Below are 14,964 nucleotides of genomic sequence, written 5' to 3'. Positions count from 1 at the left end.
GTATGTGTGCAGTGAAATACAGTAGCTGTGTACCCAAGGCTCTCATCCAAACAGCTGGTACCCATCTGTTTCTTCTTCTCCTCTTGCGGCCTGTGGCTAAGGGAGCGAGGTGCACTGGCATGCGACGTCTGGGTCTGGACCAATAGTGGCGAGGTATGCGCTGCAGGAGTGTGCTTGTGCGTGTGAATGTGGTTTTCGATGAGAGAGTTGCTTCTGTGAGTGTGTGTTTAGCGTGGACCTCTCAGCGCAGCCACATGGGTAAACTGTGCTTGTTTGTGTGTACATCTGGCCAACGTTGCATCCTGAATGCCTCTGTGGTGTGACCGTGGCTGTGCATGATGGTAGCCAATACTCACATTATACTGTGTACCCACTTTAATATCACAGATACACGCTGCAGCGACACAGGACTATTTATCAATTTCATATGTCTGTAAAGTGTTTAGGCCACATATAGTGTTTGTAATATTCATCCAGATTTCTTACCATTACCTCATGGCTTGTTAGATATAATTATGGTCTGAAAAGTGTATCTGTTTTCAGACAAAAACATAAGAAAATTAGGAATAGAGTGATGTCTTAAACAGAGAGAGAGAGAGATCACAGTGACTGAGGTGGTATTTCTGCTGGGTTAGAAACTAATTACTCAGAGAGTGATAAGTGCTTCAGGAGAAAATGATCGTCACTGTGTCAGAGAATATCCTGTTTGTGGCTTTATGGATAAGACAAACTAATAGTAGACCCTCTCCACTGAGGAAGGTTTGACAAAAAAAATCTCCACTCTGGCTTACATTTAGTCTTCATTTTAAATTTGAAGATTTGATGATGTTTTTTTATCAAACTACCAGTGGAGGGCAATGTTGGTCTGTAATAGGAGTGAGCGTGTTTGTGTCTCCAAAGCTACATGTGAAAATGGTTCTTGTTTCTAAAAACGGTAAAATTCAGATAAAATGTACCTAAAAAAACAACTATTTTGTCCAAGAAAATTTTTTTTTATCATATAGATGTATATGATAAATATATATATTACAACAATTATAAAACAATTAAAGAAAAAATAACTTTACACAAAACATTAGAAAACTAAAAATAATAATATATAATAATATATTTTCTGCAAGAATATAGTGAAAAACAAAGAAAAAGAAGAAGCAAAAACTAGAATAAAATTGTAAGAGGTTACCAAAAGATAGCAAAAGTAAATATGGTTAACCAAATTTGATCAAAAACAGATACGTTTGCTAGGGTCGACAGATTACTGGAATTCCTTTGTTTATTCATTCTCTTTGTAGGCGTTTAACTTGTTGATTTATTTTAAACAACCCAAAAACATTATTAAAGGAAAGAAGGTGGAATGTATAGTTTCAATATATAAATGAATGAAAAAGGATTCATGTAGGTCTCATGAATCCCGTCAAGAGCCACAGTTGCCCTTGGTATGCACTTCTTTGTTGTACACTGGATGCATTTGAGAAAATAAACATTTTTAAATTCATTTATTTCACAACGTTCTTTTCTTCTATACGCATAATTAAGAAATAAACAAACCAAAGACTGTGAACTTGTCACGTGTTAAACCAGTTCGCATGACTCACGCACCGTGAGACATTGTAGTAGGTGTGGGAGTCAGGCACAAGGTCTGTTTGTGGACGAACTCACACATTATTATATTTTACACTGTTGATCTGATGGGGGTTTATTTCTATTAAAATAACATTTATTCTCCACATTGTTGCCATAGTGCATGTTCAGTGTGTGATCCAGGTTGGATTTTAATATTTGTTATTGTTGACTTTACTACAGTATAATATTGCTTGTATATAAAGCCTTGTAGTTTGTTGTTTTTAACCTGGTACATGTATTTTTCAATAATATTCGTTTTGATTTGACTGTAAACACCAGTCATTAAAGTCACTTAAGGCAACGTGTGTTTGTGAATGTTGGCAGATAAAGTTGACTCGTTGACAAATAAAGTTTATAGTTAATGTAACATCAACGGTGACACAAAACTCATTCAGTCTGTTAAAGTTTATGCTCTGATCTGTCCACTGCAGTCACCTGCAGAAGATCCAGCAACCTGAGAAATACCAGGCTTACTAATCGAACCTGATGAGTGAGTCATGCAGCTTTTCACCGCTGCACCGGGCGCAGCTCGTCGAGTCTTGATTGTTTCCGATCGCTCCACTATCTCTACAGCAGCAGCTGCAGCAGATACACCGGGGTCCGTGTTTTTTTTTTTTTAACATGAGCTCCATCTTTCTGCATTTATGGATTATGTCATCTCAAAGTCACAGCCTGCTCCTGGGTATCATTTGACGGGTGCATGCATGTAGAAGTGTCGCCATGCAGGCAGAGAAGCCGGACGAGAGAGAGAGCAAACGGGACTGACAAACATCTCAGATGACTGCGGATTCCGCTCCACAGTGCCGCCTGCTCCTGTCATAGGAGTGGCTCTGCTTTCAACATGATCACCGGCACACACGTGCAACGAGCTGTCACACACTTACAGTCACACACCCACAAAAACACACCTGCGTGTTTATGTTGGATCATCTGGAAGACGCAGCGTGAAGCAGCGACGTGTGCGTTTATGGCTGTTTGACCGACATTTACGCTCGGAACCAACACTGCACCAAGGTAAGAGAACTCATGTTTTACTTTTACCAGGGTAAACATGACTAGAGATACTTGTAGGATGGCCTTACTATAATTATTAAACTTCACCACGAGTCATTTGTGTGGAACTGGGTGTGTGTAGGGATATGAGTGTTCATTAGTTGGACATTATCCTGCAGGTGCTCGAGAATAAAATAGAAATTACAGTGGGTAAAATCAATTACAAAATGTTTTTTTACTTACATAAAAGTATATATTGTGCACATCACCTTTGGTAATACTGTATTTCAACTTTAGGTGCGTGTCTTCGATCATGGACCCTCCCCAGGGGTCAGATTTTAACTACACTCCAGTAGAAAAAATATTACCTTTTGTGTTTTTGATTGCAACTAAATTTTAGGACATGAATGAGGTGATAGATATAAAAATAGTTTTTGTTATGTCAGTTATTTTCATTCGTTTTTTAATTATTAAAATGCTTTGAATTGTCAATAGTAATAGGAGAAAATGTACAGCTGTTTCCACTATAATATTGTATAATATTTATTTTTTACAAAAACTTTTTTTCTATCAGCCTATTTTTGTAGTAAACATTGAACACACATGTGGCCCTTCAGTGAAGTGATGCCCCTGCATTCATTTATTAATGTGATCAGTGATCACTTTCAGCTGCCCCTAGAGAACAAGATAATTGAGAATTTTAACCTGTAATACTCCGCTATCAAGCCCAATAATCCTACTCCTAACCCATTATCTAGTACTACTAACTGGTGTTTAATGTGTTACAGCAATGCAAAATCTGTATACCAGTGACAAACTAATATTGCAAAGAGTCTGTGGTTCTCCTGCCTTACAACAGAAGGATCAATGGTCTGGTAACTGATGGTCTGTCTGTACTATAATGTACTGCACATGTCTTTTTGTGGCTGCTACAGTTTCCTCCCACAGTCCTATATATACAGTAGGAATGGGAGACTGAATGTTTGTTTGGATTAGCCATTATGTCATTGGATTAGCTTTATAAGATTTATTATTATTATTTAGTAATATAAACAAATTCAATAATAATTTGAAACAGCTTAATGATCTCTCTATATTGAAGTTTTAGGACGACCTCATTATTAAATGACTTCCACAATGCCCAGTAACATGTGCTGTCCTGCTGCCTCACAGAGGGAGGAGGAGACTGAACTCTGAACTGTGGTTAGCTGTGGCAATGTTTTAAGCTTAGTTATACTCTAATGGTGCTCACTGCAGTTCCTCCAACAGTCGTTTACCTTACATAAAATCTCAGTTTTTTGTATGTTAGCTGCAGAACAATCCAACAGTAAATATGTTTCATTTCCTCAGGGATCCTTACGTTTGTGTCTATTTAGTCTTCAGAAAACAAGAAAACAGAAAACAACCTTGCATTTGAGCAGTTTTGATTCATTCTTCTCTTTTGTAGTTGCTGGTGAAAGTCTACGTCCGCTGTGTTATCATGGCCTCTCCCTGCAGGCTTCTCTGCTGTACATGTGATATATGTACAGTACTTGTCATATCTCTGTGTGCGGTGGAAACTGCCAGTGTTTATGTTTTTACAGCATACTGTAACACCAAGGTTTTTATATTAAACCTTATATTAAAGTATTCGTTTGGGATGTAAATCATCAGGGTTCACATCGAATATGAAGAAAAAAACATTAAGCCAACCAATTGCATTGTTTACTCACACACTAGTTTCACTTCTAAACTGCAGATATTGGAAATGGGATTACGAGTCACTGGTTTAATTATTTACCCAGTATGTGGCTGGAGAATTTCATGATGTTGGTCTTTGGATTATTAACTGGTAAATTACTATTTTTTTTAACCTAACTAGAGGGTTAGGATTACTTTTTCTAACTTGTTATGTAGAAGAAACTTGTATAACATACATATAATAACTGTACTTTTTTTTAGAATATTATACTATATATTTTTATTTTAAAATATCTTGTTGACATTAATGACATCATCTTAAAAACAGTGTTCTTCCAGGTACTGTAGGTGATGGCAGCCCGTAAAGACAGACAGAAGGATAGAGCCTCTCAAGAGGACAAGAGATACAGCGCCCCCTGTCCAGGAGACACCCTTCCATGGAACCTGTCCAAACACCAGAGGGTAAAACGCTCTAAATCTGCATCAGGAGACGTCCTGGATCCAGCTGAGAGGGCGGTGATTCGCATCGCAGGTTGGACCCTTGTCTTTAAATAACTTTAAATACGTATCTGCTCATCTGCCCGACTCCTCCTTTCCTGCCGCTTTCATTGTGCAGCCTTAAAACACTCAGGACCAAATCCACCTTGCTAGTGTTGCTGTAAGGTTTTGTACTGTACATGTATTGTAGGATAAACAGGATACACACTGTAAAAGCACTTTTCATCGTGTGAGGTGTGGCCTCTCTCCTTAAACAACATAGAACTGGGATCCTGCTGTGGTGATGGATAATGTTGGAAGCACATTATTTATTTAAGCTGTGTACAGAACGTGTATTTGGCCTGCTGAGCTAAATGCCCTGACAGATACATGTGCAGAGTTTAAAGCCGGAGTTAGGCTTTGTGTTAACTGAGGAATAGATAATGGGAAAACATGATGGACAATAGCCAATAATCAATACACCTTTGAGCCCTGGTTGCAACCAATGACCAGTGTTTCTGTATAGACTTTGAAAGTTCTCTCAATGTGTGTGCGTGTGTGTTGTGAGGGATGGATTCGTCCAGGATGTAACCCGTCCTCAGCCATTGTCAGCTGGCATTTCCTCCACTTCTTCAAGTCACCATAAATCATCTGGTAGAATATGAATAGATGACTTCTCTTTTGCTCAGAAATGACTTGGACAGTTGCAGTTTCTTGTTTTTAGTGCCACAGTTTTGTGTAAAAATATTGTTTGTTTTGGAAATCTATGCTCCTGTTGAGTGAAAGGGAAGAGGAAGGGCAACTTTAACAATAATAATAGGCATGTGTCCACTTCCTCTGTCAGTCAGAAGCTCAGGTCAGTGTCAGCTCCTACTGAAGAGGCTATGGTTTGACTGTCAGCTCCACTGAGGAAAGTGACTGTGTAAAAACCAGCATGTGCTTGATTGTGTAAACAGAGATACTTAGACTCTGAAGTTAATATTAAAATGGATATAGGAAAATACAGATATCAATTACTATCAAGGTCTTTGCTACTAGATGAAAACTAATAGTAACTCTACTGTTGTAATAGGTTTATAAATAGATAAATAAACATGCATGTACCAACTTTTGTTTTACCTTTTTTTTACCATCACTATTTATTTGATTTATTTCTTGCATTAGTCCATGTTTAATAATAATAATAATAATAATAATAATAAAAAAAAAAAATAATAATTGAGTCTTTTAATCCACCCATAATGGGGAAATTTACAGTGTGAGTCTTTTGGGACTGTTTCGCCAGAAGATGCTTTAATGTGTCGGTTCCTTCTTCTGCACCTGTGTGCCCAAAGGATTGTGCATATTTCTGCATTGCTGAAGATGCACAAAATCCATCCCTTTTAATATCCTGTATCTTGGCAGCCACTTGCTCTGAAACGATTGTCACCTTGATTTAATTTAAAAAAACTCCAATGAATGTACTACACCTACTTCCTTCCAGTGTTCAGGATCAGTCCACTGTAAAAAGTGAAACTAAATTGTGTTCATTTAAATCTGTTAACATTTGCAGCTGTATGTGCTGAGTGTTTACTAGCTTCTCTGTGTTGGCCCTAAATCCAAACTGTAATTAAATCAGCCTGATAGCCTTCCTTTATTATTTAGTATTGGAGAGGCTATGATGTTATCGCTTTGATGAATGAAGCCTTATCCATGTAAGAGTGGATCTTAATGTGTTACATTAGAGAGTAGACCTCCCTCCAGTGTCTCTTGGTAGTTTTAAAACTGATGCAAATAAGAACATTGAATGAATCAATTTATCATACAAAGGGAAACAGCTTTGATTACTGATATAATCCCTTACTGAAAATCCTTCTTAGTGCAAATGCCCTCAGTAGCATAATATGCTTTGACGTGGTAGTTGAGTGGCCCAACGTTTGGCCAGTAGGTGGCACATCATACTCAGAATGACAGCCTTTCTGAGTAAGGCGTGCCACCCAGGAGGAAGATCATTCTGAGAGACACAACAGCTTCTGGAAAATGTGGCTCATTTTCTACACCCTCCCATATATTATGTTCTACACCGTGTGTTTCTGTGGCCCTGGTTCAACACTGCTGCACCTGGTTCCTGCACACAACTAGTGAGTCTAGAACCATAGGACATCACGGCTTTGTTTCCTCTTTATTAGTCTCAGTATTCTCAATTACTTTGGATGGTTGGTTGTGCTCCTGTAATTTTAACATCTACAAATACCTCTAGGCAGAGAAGAAGACTGCTACTGTGCTTCATAAATGGGTATCTTGGGGACATCCAGAAGAGGGAGCTAGGGGGTCATTTGTGTTTTATGAAGGCCTCCCACCCTGTGTTTAACTGCTGCACCGTTGCACTGTGATTGCCATATATTGCAACACCAGGGAGTCTTTCCCTGCACTTGGTTGTTGTGTCGGACTCCTAAAATGATAATGAGCTAAGAGGAACAGCAGCAGTAAAAATGACTTTTCATACACACAAACAACATTAAAATGACTTGCATATCTTGGCCAGAAATCAGCAGTGTCTTCCACCCTGTTGCCCTTTAATATGGTCATGACAGGGCATTTCATGACCAGTGATACATATATGGATAAAATTAGTTTTACTGTAAACCCAGGTCAAAATTGTGTTGACATACTTGTCTGCGGTCATTAGTCTATTTCACACATGTCAAACACAGGCTCACAAGCCAATTCTGGCCCATGGTGTATTTATATTTAGCCCGCAAGATCATATCAAATGTGTATTAGAGCTGGCCCGCCAGTATATAGCCGCTATATACTGTAATATATGGTATTAGCAGTGATACTACAAAATTTGTAGTATTAGCAGTGTATTCACTATATCATATCATATATATTTTTGGTTGGTTGGTTTGGTGTTGGCCTGAAAAAAGATATGCATATCTGTATAACATTGTTGAAAAGAATATGTTCAAAATATGTAGCATGTATTGCTGCAGAGTCTTTTCTTAGAAACCAGGTTGAAACCGTGCAAGCATCTGATGCCGGGATCTGATGGAGGAGGTCATGTGCAGTTTACCCTTATGTGAACCATGCGTGTACATGCAGTACTGTAGCATTCTTCAACATGTGCTATTACCTCATGTGTGCTTTAGAGGAGGGCCTCCTGGACTTAGCACTTCCTTTGCAGTGCTATTGATCATCATCTGTCTGCTGCTGTCAGGACGACACAGACTGATTTGACACAGATAAATGCGTTCTGGCTGAAGTTGTGTGTTAGAGGGAAGAACAATGTCATCGGAATAACCTCCATTCTATTGCACTCTTAGCAGCACAAGGACAGGTGCATCCGAGTGTATGATACCAACTGTCACACTGTTGTTGCCGTGTGTAGCACACATGAGTACATTAGTACTGTGTACTAATGTGTGCTTACACCAACCCCTTAATTTTGCTTAATTTTGTGAGAGTTGCTGTAAAAAAGTGCAGACGTGACTTTGTGAGTAAAGAGTGATGAAAAAAACAGTGACGCTCCACAGATGTGACATCACCTGCCCTGTGGGTTGAGCTCACCAGTATGATGTACTGAAAGGAAAGCAAAGAAAGATGCTTTTTTTTATTGCCCAGCTGCATACTTTAGCTTTAACCATGGGGGAATGCAATAAACAGGCAGAATGCTGCCATTGTTGCCTCTGTTTATTGATTGAAAATGTAATAAAACTCCTTTTTAAAAGGGTTGGTATGGGTGTGAGAAATTCTTGAAGCTGGCAGATTGCAGTGTCGTGTTGTAAGGTTTGTCCCTGAAGTAGAAGTCCCTGAATCTGACTTTTGAGTGACTGGAAATAGTTGAAGGTGCGTTTATATATCTTTGCAAACAAGTAGCGTGTTTGCAAAGATATAAAAATGCGTAAATAGGGCTTCTATTATCCAATAATGCTGAAAATAGTCCAATAAGCTTACTCCAAAAAGACTTGTTGGCCCAGGAGTAGTAAGAAAATGCTAACAATTCTAGCCCAAAGAAAATTATACATGTATGATTAATAGTAATGTTTAATGTTTAATGGTAACTAAAAGTTAGTACACAGACAGCTAAAATAGTTATGGATATGAGGGGTAGAAAATTTCAAATGTGTCTAAAATTCTGAAAAGGTTGAAAGCTAACTCAAAATATGGTCGGACACGTTTGCCTAAGACGAGTTAAAACGCTGAAGTCATGAAAGAAGGAACTCTATATAATAATATAATAGAAAAAGAGCCATTTCTCCCATTTTTCTTAATTAAAAATATATATTTAATGGACAGCTGTTTACTCCTGCCCAGAATTGCCTTTGTTCTGGTTAGGACACCTTGCCTACTGAAAACAACTCCCGTTCTACTTGTAACTTTATGATGTACCTGAGGGGAACATGATGGAAAACATCTGTACTGCATCATTAAACACCTTGTTTGACGTGTTTGTCATGTATCCACTGAGACCATTCACAGGCCTAGGTAAAATATGTAGTGCAGAGCTGCACACTAACACTGGTAGCATTTGAGCCAGTGCGCATGTTAGTGAGTTCACACGTTGAAATGTACACCCACACGTGGAAAATAAGTCTGCACCTGTTAAATGTTGTTGAATGAGAACAGTAGAAGCTGCATGCATGTACACACACACACGCACACACAAATTCTTGCACAGCTACCCTAATTACTCTTATTATCTGCATTAATGCCTTCATTAACTCACCACACGGTAACCAGCTGATTCCTAACCTAACTTATTAGGTTACCTAGACTTATTTTCAACCAGAGCCTTAGAAACAAAGTTTTGCCTCATTAGGATCCATTAGGAAAACACATCCTGAAAACTCAGTGTCATTGCCAGAAACTTTCCAAAATAGGAAACCAAAACAAGAGCACACCCCCACACGCAAACACACAGACACAAAAGACACCACCACACATTTCACATACTTTTATCCATTCCATCCACAGCCTTTGTGTGACTCACTCAGATCATATGATCACAGGCTATAATGCAGTAAACAGATGCCAGATATGGTCATCTATTTGTTGGGGAGTGGTCAGAAACTCAGAATGATCCAGAAAGTCTCCAAACAGAAGTTAAAGTGTCTTCTACCTTCTACCATCACGAAATGAACATATGAATTGGCTGGAGCTGCTTTAGTGTTGCGTCATGAAAATGTCAGTTGAGTTTTTTCAGTTTTGTTCCCATATACATTACTGTTTAACTTGGTCACTCCTGGACTGTTCAGTGACAGTCAACCTGCTGACGTCACTCCTCTGCTGTGCTTGTTACTGTTTGGTCAGCACCTGGCCTGTTGTCTGGACATTGAGGCTTGTGCAGTCCATGTCAATATTTATTTTTATTATATTTTAAAGATTTTTTTTAGAATTTGTTTAAAAAAAGGAGGGGGTTGGGGGTGAACCAGACTACAGCTAATGTATTTATCATAATAAACTACTCTCCATATGTTGCTGACAGTTTCATGTATTTTTCCAACTATTTTTTAAAGGTTTATTTTGGTGGTGCCTGTCACCAGTTGGCAGACCATCAGGGCGTTTGTTGTAAAGTCATCACCTGCCATAACATAACAGCTGATGTTCTCTATGAACGTCAAGGGCATGTCTTCACTGCAGCCCCCCGTGTGAATATACTTATTGCTCTGCAGACATGAACTGGCTGCAGACACCACAGTTACCAGCTGGAGTGTGTGTTTCTGCAAACACAAACTGTGTGGACGTTGTCTTTGTTATGACATTGTGTCCTTTTGGCAACTGTGATTAAATACGAGCTTTACACTCACTGATAAAGGCTTGGTATGTTGCACTGAAGTTGAAATATTCAGACCAAGGGAAATATATATTGTCTAATAGTGAGTTTTTGAGTTTGGAACAATTGTTATAAGTCTTGTGTTTAATTTTAGCAGCGATGCTCCGTGATCCTACGCTAGTCCTTTACCTGGACATGACGTGTACTTTTTTACCTCAGAGTACTACAGTTAGATGACAGTTCATTCAGCTGGGTTCTTACCAGAATACTCTCTCTCTCTCTCTCTCTCTCTCTTTGCTGTTAAACTGCTTGGCAAGCAGTAACCACAATGTGTGTATCTGTGTGTGTGTGTCTCTGCTGCGTCAGTCTGTGTTCCTTTAAAAGGAGGGGCCTGACCTTTCCATGAGGATTTCTGAGACAGGGTACGTCGGTGAGGAGGCAGGGACAGGAGTGCAGGGGGGAGGAATGGGGGTGTGGCGCAGTGTTTAGAATGAAGTTGGGAACTGTGAAGGTTTCAAAAACAACTGAGAGAGAGAGAGAGTGAGAGAGTGTTTTGGGAGAGGAAGAGAAGGTAGACACTCTGCCCTAAAAACCCTGCCCTAGAAGAAGGAAAGAAGCAAGGAAGAAGAGGCTAAAAGGAGGAGAAGGCTAGAGCTGGGATGGCCATGTATGAGCCTGCCTACCTGCCCCCCAACGCTGAGGAACAAGACTTCATCCAGGCATATGAAAACGTCAGGGAGAAGTATAAAGGTGAGCCCTGACACCCACACCACAGACACCGGTGGAAAAGCTGCAGCAGTGAGACTGAGAGCTGCTTCTGCATGTGTGTTTGTGTTCCACAGAACTGCCGGGTTTACGCTTTTATTGACTCTGCCCAGGTGCAAACATGTGACAGTTTGCACATGCACCTTGACAGTATGTGTGTGTGTGAGTGAGTGTATGGCTCCGAGGAGTGTGCGATTGGTGGGTGATGAAAAATAAATAGCAGCCTTAACACACAGTATCTCCAGACTGTGTGTTTTATTGATGAGAGCATGTTTGCTGTCAGTCTCCACATTTCTGTTCTTGTGTGTGTGTGTGTGTGTGTGTTTGTGTGTGTGTGAGAGAGAGTCCAGTAAATTTCAGGACTCCCTTCCTTTGATATGTGAACGCAGCGACAAACCCATTGCTGCTGACCTCTGAACCTAGTGAGACTGGTGTACTTGCACTGATCGTTAACCTGCGTCCAGTCAGACCAGACAACTCTGACAGGTGCTTCTGAAGCAACTGAGAATTTCAATACCATGCGATGAGTGAGAATGCATGTCTTTCATTTCCCAATTCATCCTTTTTTAATCTCTTTTATCTCCTTAAGCGTGCAGCTCAGCGCCTCCTCTCTGGATTATTTCATGCAGTTGTCTCTTCTTTGGAAGTTGCCATGTGGTATAGGGATGAAGAAGTGGCCAGAGGGGTTAAACTTGATTTAGCAACACATCTAATGTCTTTATCAAGTTAGTGAAGACATTAATGCTAATGAGGGTTCTGTTCAAATTCCAATTTGCAGGTTTTTAATGATAATAAAACTGCACGTGTCTTACACATTGATTTATTACTGCTGATATAGGTAATCAGAGTCAGTGTAGAATACTTTATAAAAGTCATGCTTTTTTTTTTTTTTTTAAATTTGTAGCGACCCAGTTGGGGCTGAATCACTGTTGTCTCAGCATGTTTGCAGGTTTCTAGGTGTTTTCCTGACTCGTTTCTCTGAACAGCTGTTCCTTCTTGCCATGCCCCTGTAAAATATGATGATTTTACTCTTAGATATTACACTGTGGCTGCACCAACACATACGTCAGGCCTAGTCGTTGTGTTGCAATCAGTTGTTAGAGAAGGTATACACTGCTATCAAGTCAAACCATACAGGTTTTGGCAGTAAAGGTAAAAGACTGATAGGAAAACCAGGGGCCAATTCGAGTTTTGACAATAGCTGTGTGACATTCTATTTCGTAAAAGCACCAGAAATCGTTGACTATGCACATACATGGTTTGTGGATGTGCGTGTCAGTCAGGTCTCTGTGCTTTCATTACAGTTTCTGCATTGGGAGGTTAACAGGAAGCAGGAGCCTACTTTGTGGCAGGTGTTTATTTTCCAGACGTGCCTCTGTGTTCCCTCCTCATCAGCCGTCTGTGCTGCTCAGTCCCGCTTTCCTTATTAAGGCACACTGATGACCCAGCCAATGAGCAAACTATCTGACTTCAGTACACATAGTCTTTTACAGCTCTGAGATGAAAAAATACAATACTAAGCAGGTGCTTGGATTCATTTTTCTTCTTCATTTTCACCATGTCTGATTCTGCTGATTTTCCATAGACATAAACTTTGTTTGGTTTGTGTAGAAAATATCTGAGCATTCTTTTGACTTTTGACCTTTATTGACTAATTTATAATGTAACAATAGCATATTTACAGATATTTTGATACAAAAAATGTCTTGACATTAATATCAAACATAATTATATTAAAATGCATTTGCACTGCTGGGTCCCATCCTCAATAGCTCTGCATCCCCAAGTGAGGCCTAAGCCCAACTTTGAGAACCACTGCATCATTATTGTGGCTTTCTTTTTGCAGTTTTGAAATTGTATTCCACCACTGAGCTTTAGTATACCTTGGGTTTTATGTTGGATAGTCAGATGACCTGACACTGATTTGATGGATATCATTGGATCATCATTACTGTATCCACAGTCCACAGAGCTATACCAGCTGCTCCTGCCATCTATTTCCAGACCTGTTGCTAAGTCATTGCTTTTTTACTTTCCTGATTAATTACATTCGAATACTAACAACTGCTGCAACAATATCATTTAATGAATGTGCCAGTTTTATTTTTGAAAAATAGGATATTACTCAGAGCTAGTGCTGGAGTGCCGTCTGCGGTCAAATGGAAGGCTACCTTAAAACCTAACTTATAATTATCTTGCACTCACTGCTTCTGTTCTCACATCAGGTGGTTTAAAATAAATGCTATAACTCCAACTGAGGCTAATGCTAGTGCTACGTTTATTTTTAGCTTATCACAATATAAACAGAGCTCAGAGTGGCTGTAAAGCACTGCTGGACATCTAAAGATTTTAGATCTCAGTCATGTACTGAAGTCAGTGACTGGTTGAAGGGACAACACCCAAAAGTTTACTAAAATTTTATTATAACTTCAACAGGGGGCTGGCAAACTTAGGGAGGTCCACAATGGTACCACAGGAAGGTCGTGAAATTATTCTTTACTCAGATTTTGTATTTCTTTTTTATGAAATTATTTTGGCACATAAAAAATAAAAATAAAAATAAAAACATGCCTGTATATTAGTTGAATTCAAAATCACAAGCTATTACAATCTTTATATATGGCACTAAATTTTGTAAAGTTGTAATGTAAGCCACCGTTTTACACAATATACTAAATATAGTAATGGTTCCCTGCTCTATCTCTCCATCAGTCCAAGGAACCTTGGCCTGAGAAACAATGACTGTTCCTGTAGTAGTTCCTGTGTCCAAGTATGGGATTGAAAAAGAGGAAAATGATAAAAGTAACAGTGCGATAAATAGCCCAGGTAATTAATGGGGATAGTATTCTATTTCAGGCTTATAGCTCTCTTACTTCATTTAAAACTCAGTATTTCTATAATAGACATATTTTTTTCTGTTCGGATGGCGATCTCCATGACTTAATCATGAACACATTGAAAATGAAACACTGTCCGTTAGTTTTCCCAGTACTGTACTAAAACCTTGATGAACCACTAATATGAGTTTATTAGTGTAGAAAATGATCTCTTCTGGAAAGGCTTTGTGATGTTTGTTTTATCTGAAAGTGCAGTAGTCATCAGTGAAAAGGCTTTTATTTCTGTTCTAATATCTCCATGATAAAGCAGTGAGTCACTGTATACTGCCAATCATCATACACGGCTGTGTGTGGGCCAAACCTTGTGTCCCCAGGGGAAGACTAATGAGGACAAATAAAAACCCAGATTCATATTGAGTGTGTGAATTATCAGATGTGGTTCTTCCTGAAGGAAGCAGCAGAAAGAAAATGGAAACGTTATATTTGTTATAAGACTTGTAAAGACACAGTTTGAGTGAGTCACAGTGTCTCCTGTCTCACTGTGTGAACTAAATTGTAGGTGGCTGAGTAGTGAAGGTCTCGCCATCTTCCCACTCTCCTATAATGCAGTTTGTGCTGTAACAGCTGATGCTGATGTTGCTGGGCGGCCTGGGCTGGGGATTGCACTTCTCTTGTTAAATAAACTGCTGATGGTGCGTATGGCCTTGGCTGGAATCCACATTTTGCCCCACAGTGTAAGTCCTGTAAGGCCCTGTCCTGTGCCCCATGAGACTTAAAATAACCCCTAAATATAGCTGCGGCCACATTCTGACCGCCAATTAAACTGTTAATTTT

At 39.3% G+C, this 14,964-nt stretch overlaps 1 protein-coding gene across 6 annotated transcripts in view; it reads left to right on the top strand.

Annotated features, from left to right (window-relative positions):
• The first annotated feature begins 2,020 nt into the window (after positions 1–2,020).
• The window catches only part of plecb (plectin b), a 103,204-nt gene continuing 90,260 nt past the window's right edge, over positions 2,021–14,964 (top strand). For 2 of the 6 annotated variants that reach the window (XM_025061636.1, XM_025061634.1), the window contains exons 1-2: positions 2,021–2,637; positions 4,625–4,828. In XM_025061636.1, coding sequence (XP_024917404.1) covers positions 4,648–4,828 — 181 coding nt within the window. In that variant the 5' untranslated portion in view covers positions 2,021–2,637; positions 4,625–4,647. Of the gene's footprint in view, positions 2,638–4,624; positions 4,829–11,014; positions 11,279–14,964 lie in introns of those variants that run through there. The other 4 variants (XM_025061641.1, XM_025061640.1, XM_025061635.1 and 1 more) reach the window with 3 other exon arrangements.

Source organism: Cynoglossus semilaevis, chromosome 13 (genome assembly GCF_000523025.1).
Source record: "Cynoglossus semilaevis isolate Cse_v1.0 chromosome 13, Cse_v1.0, whole genome shotgun sequence".
Classification (NCBI taxonomy): Eukaryota; Metazoa; Chordata; class Actinopteri; order Pleuronectiformes; family Cynoglossidae; genus Cynoglossus; species Cynoglossus semilaevis.
This window is presented reverse-complemented; position numbering and strand designations above follow the sequence as displayed.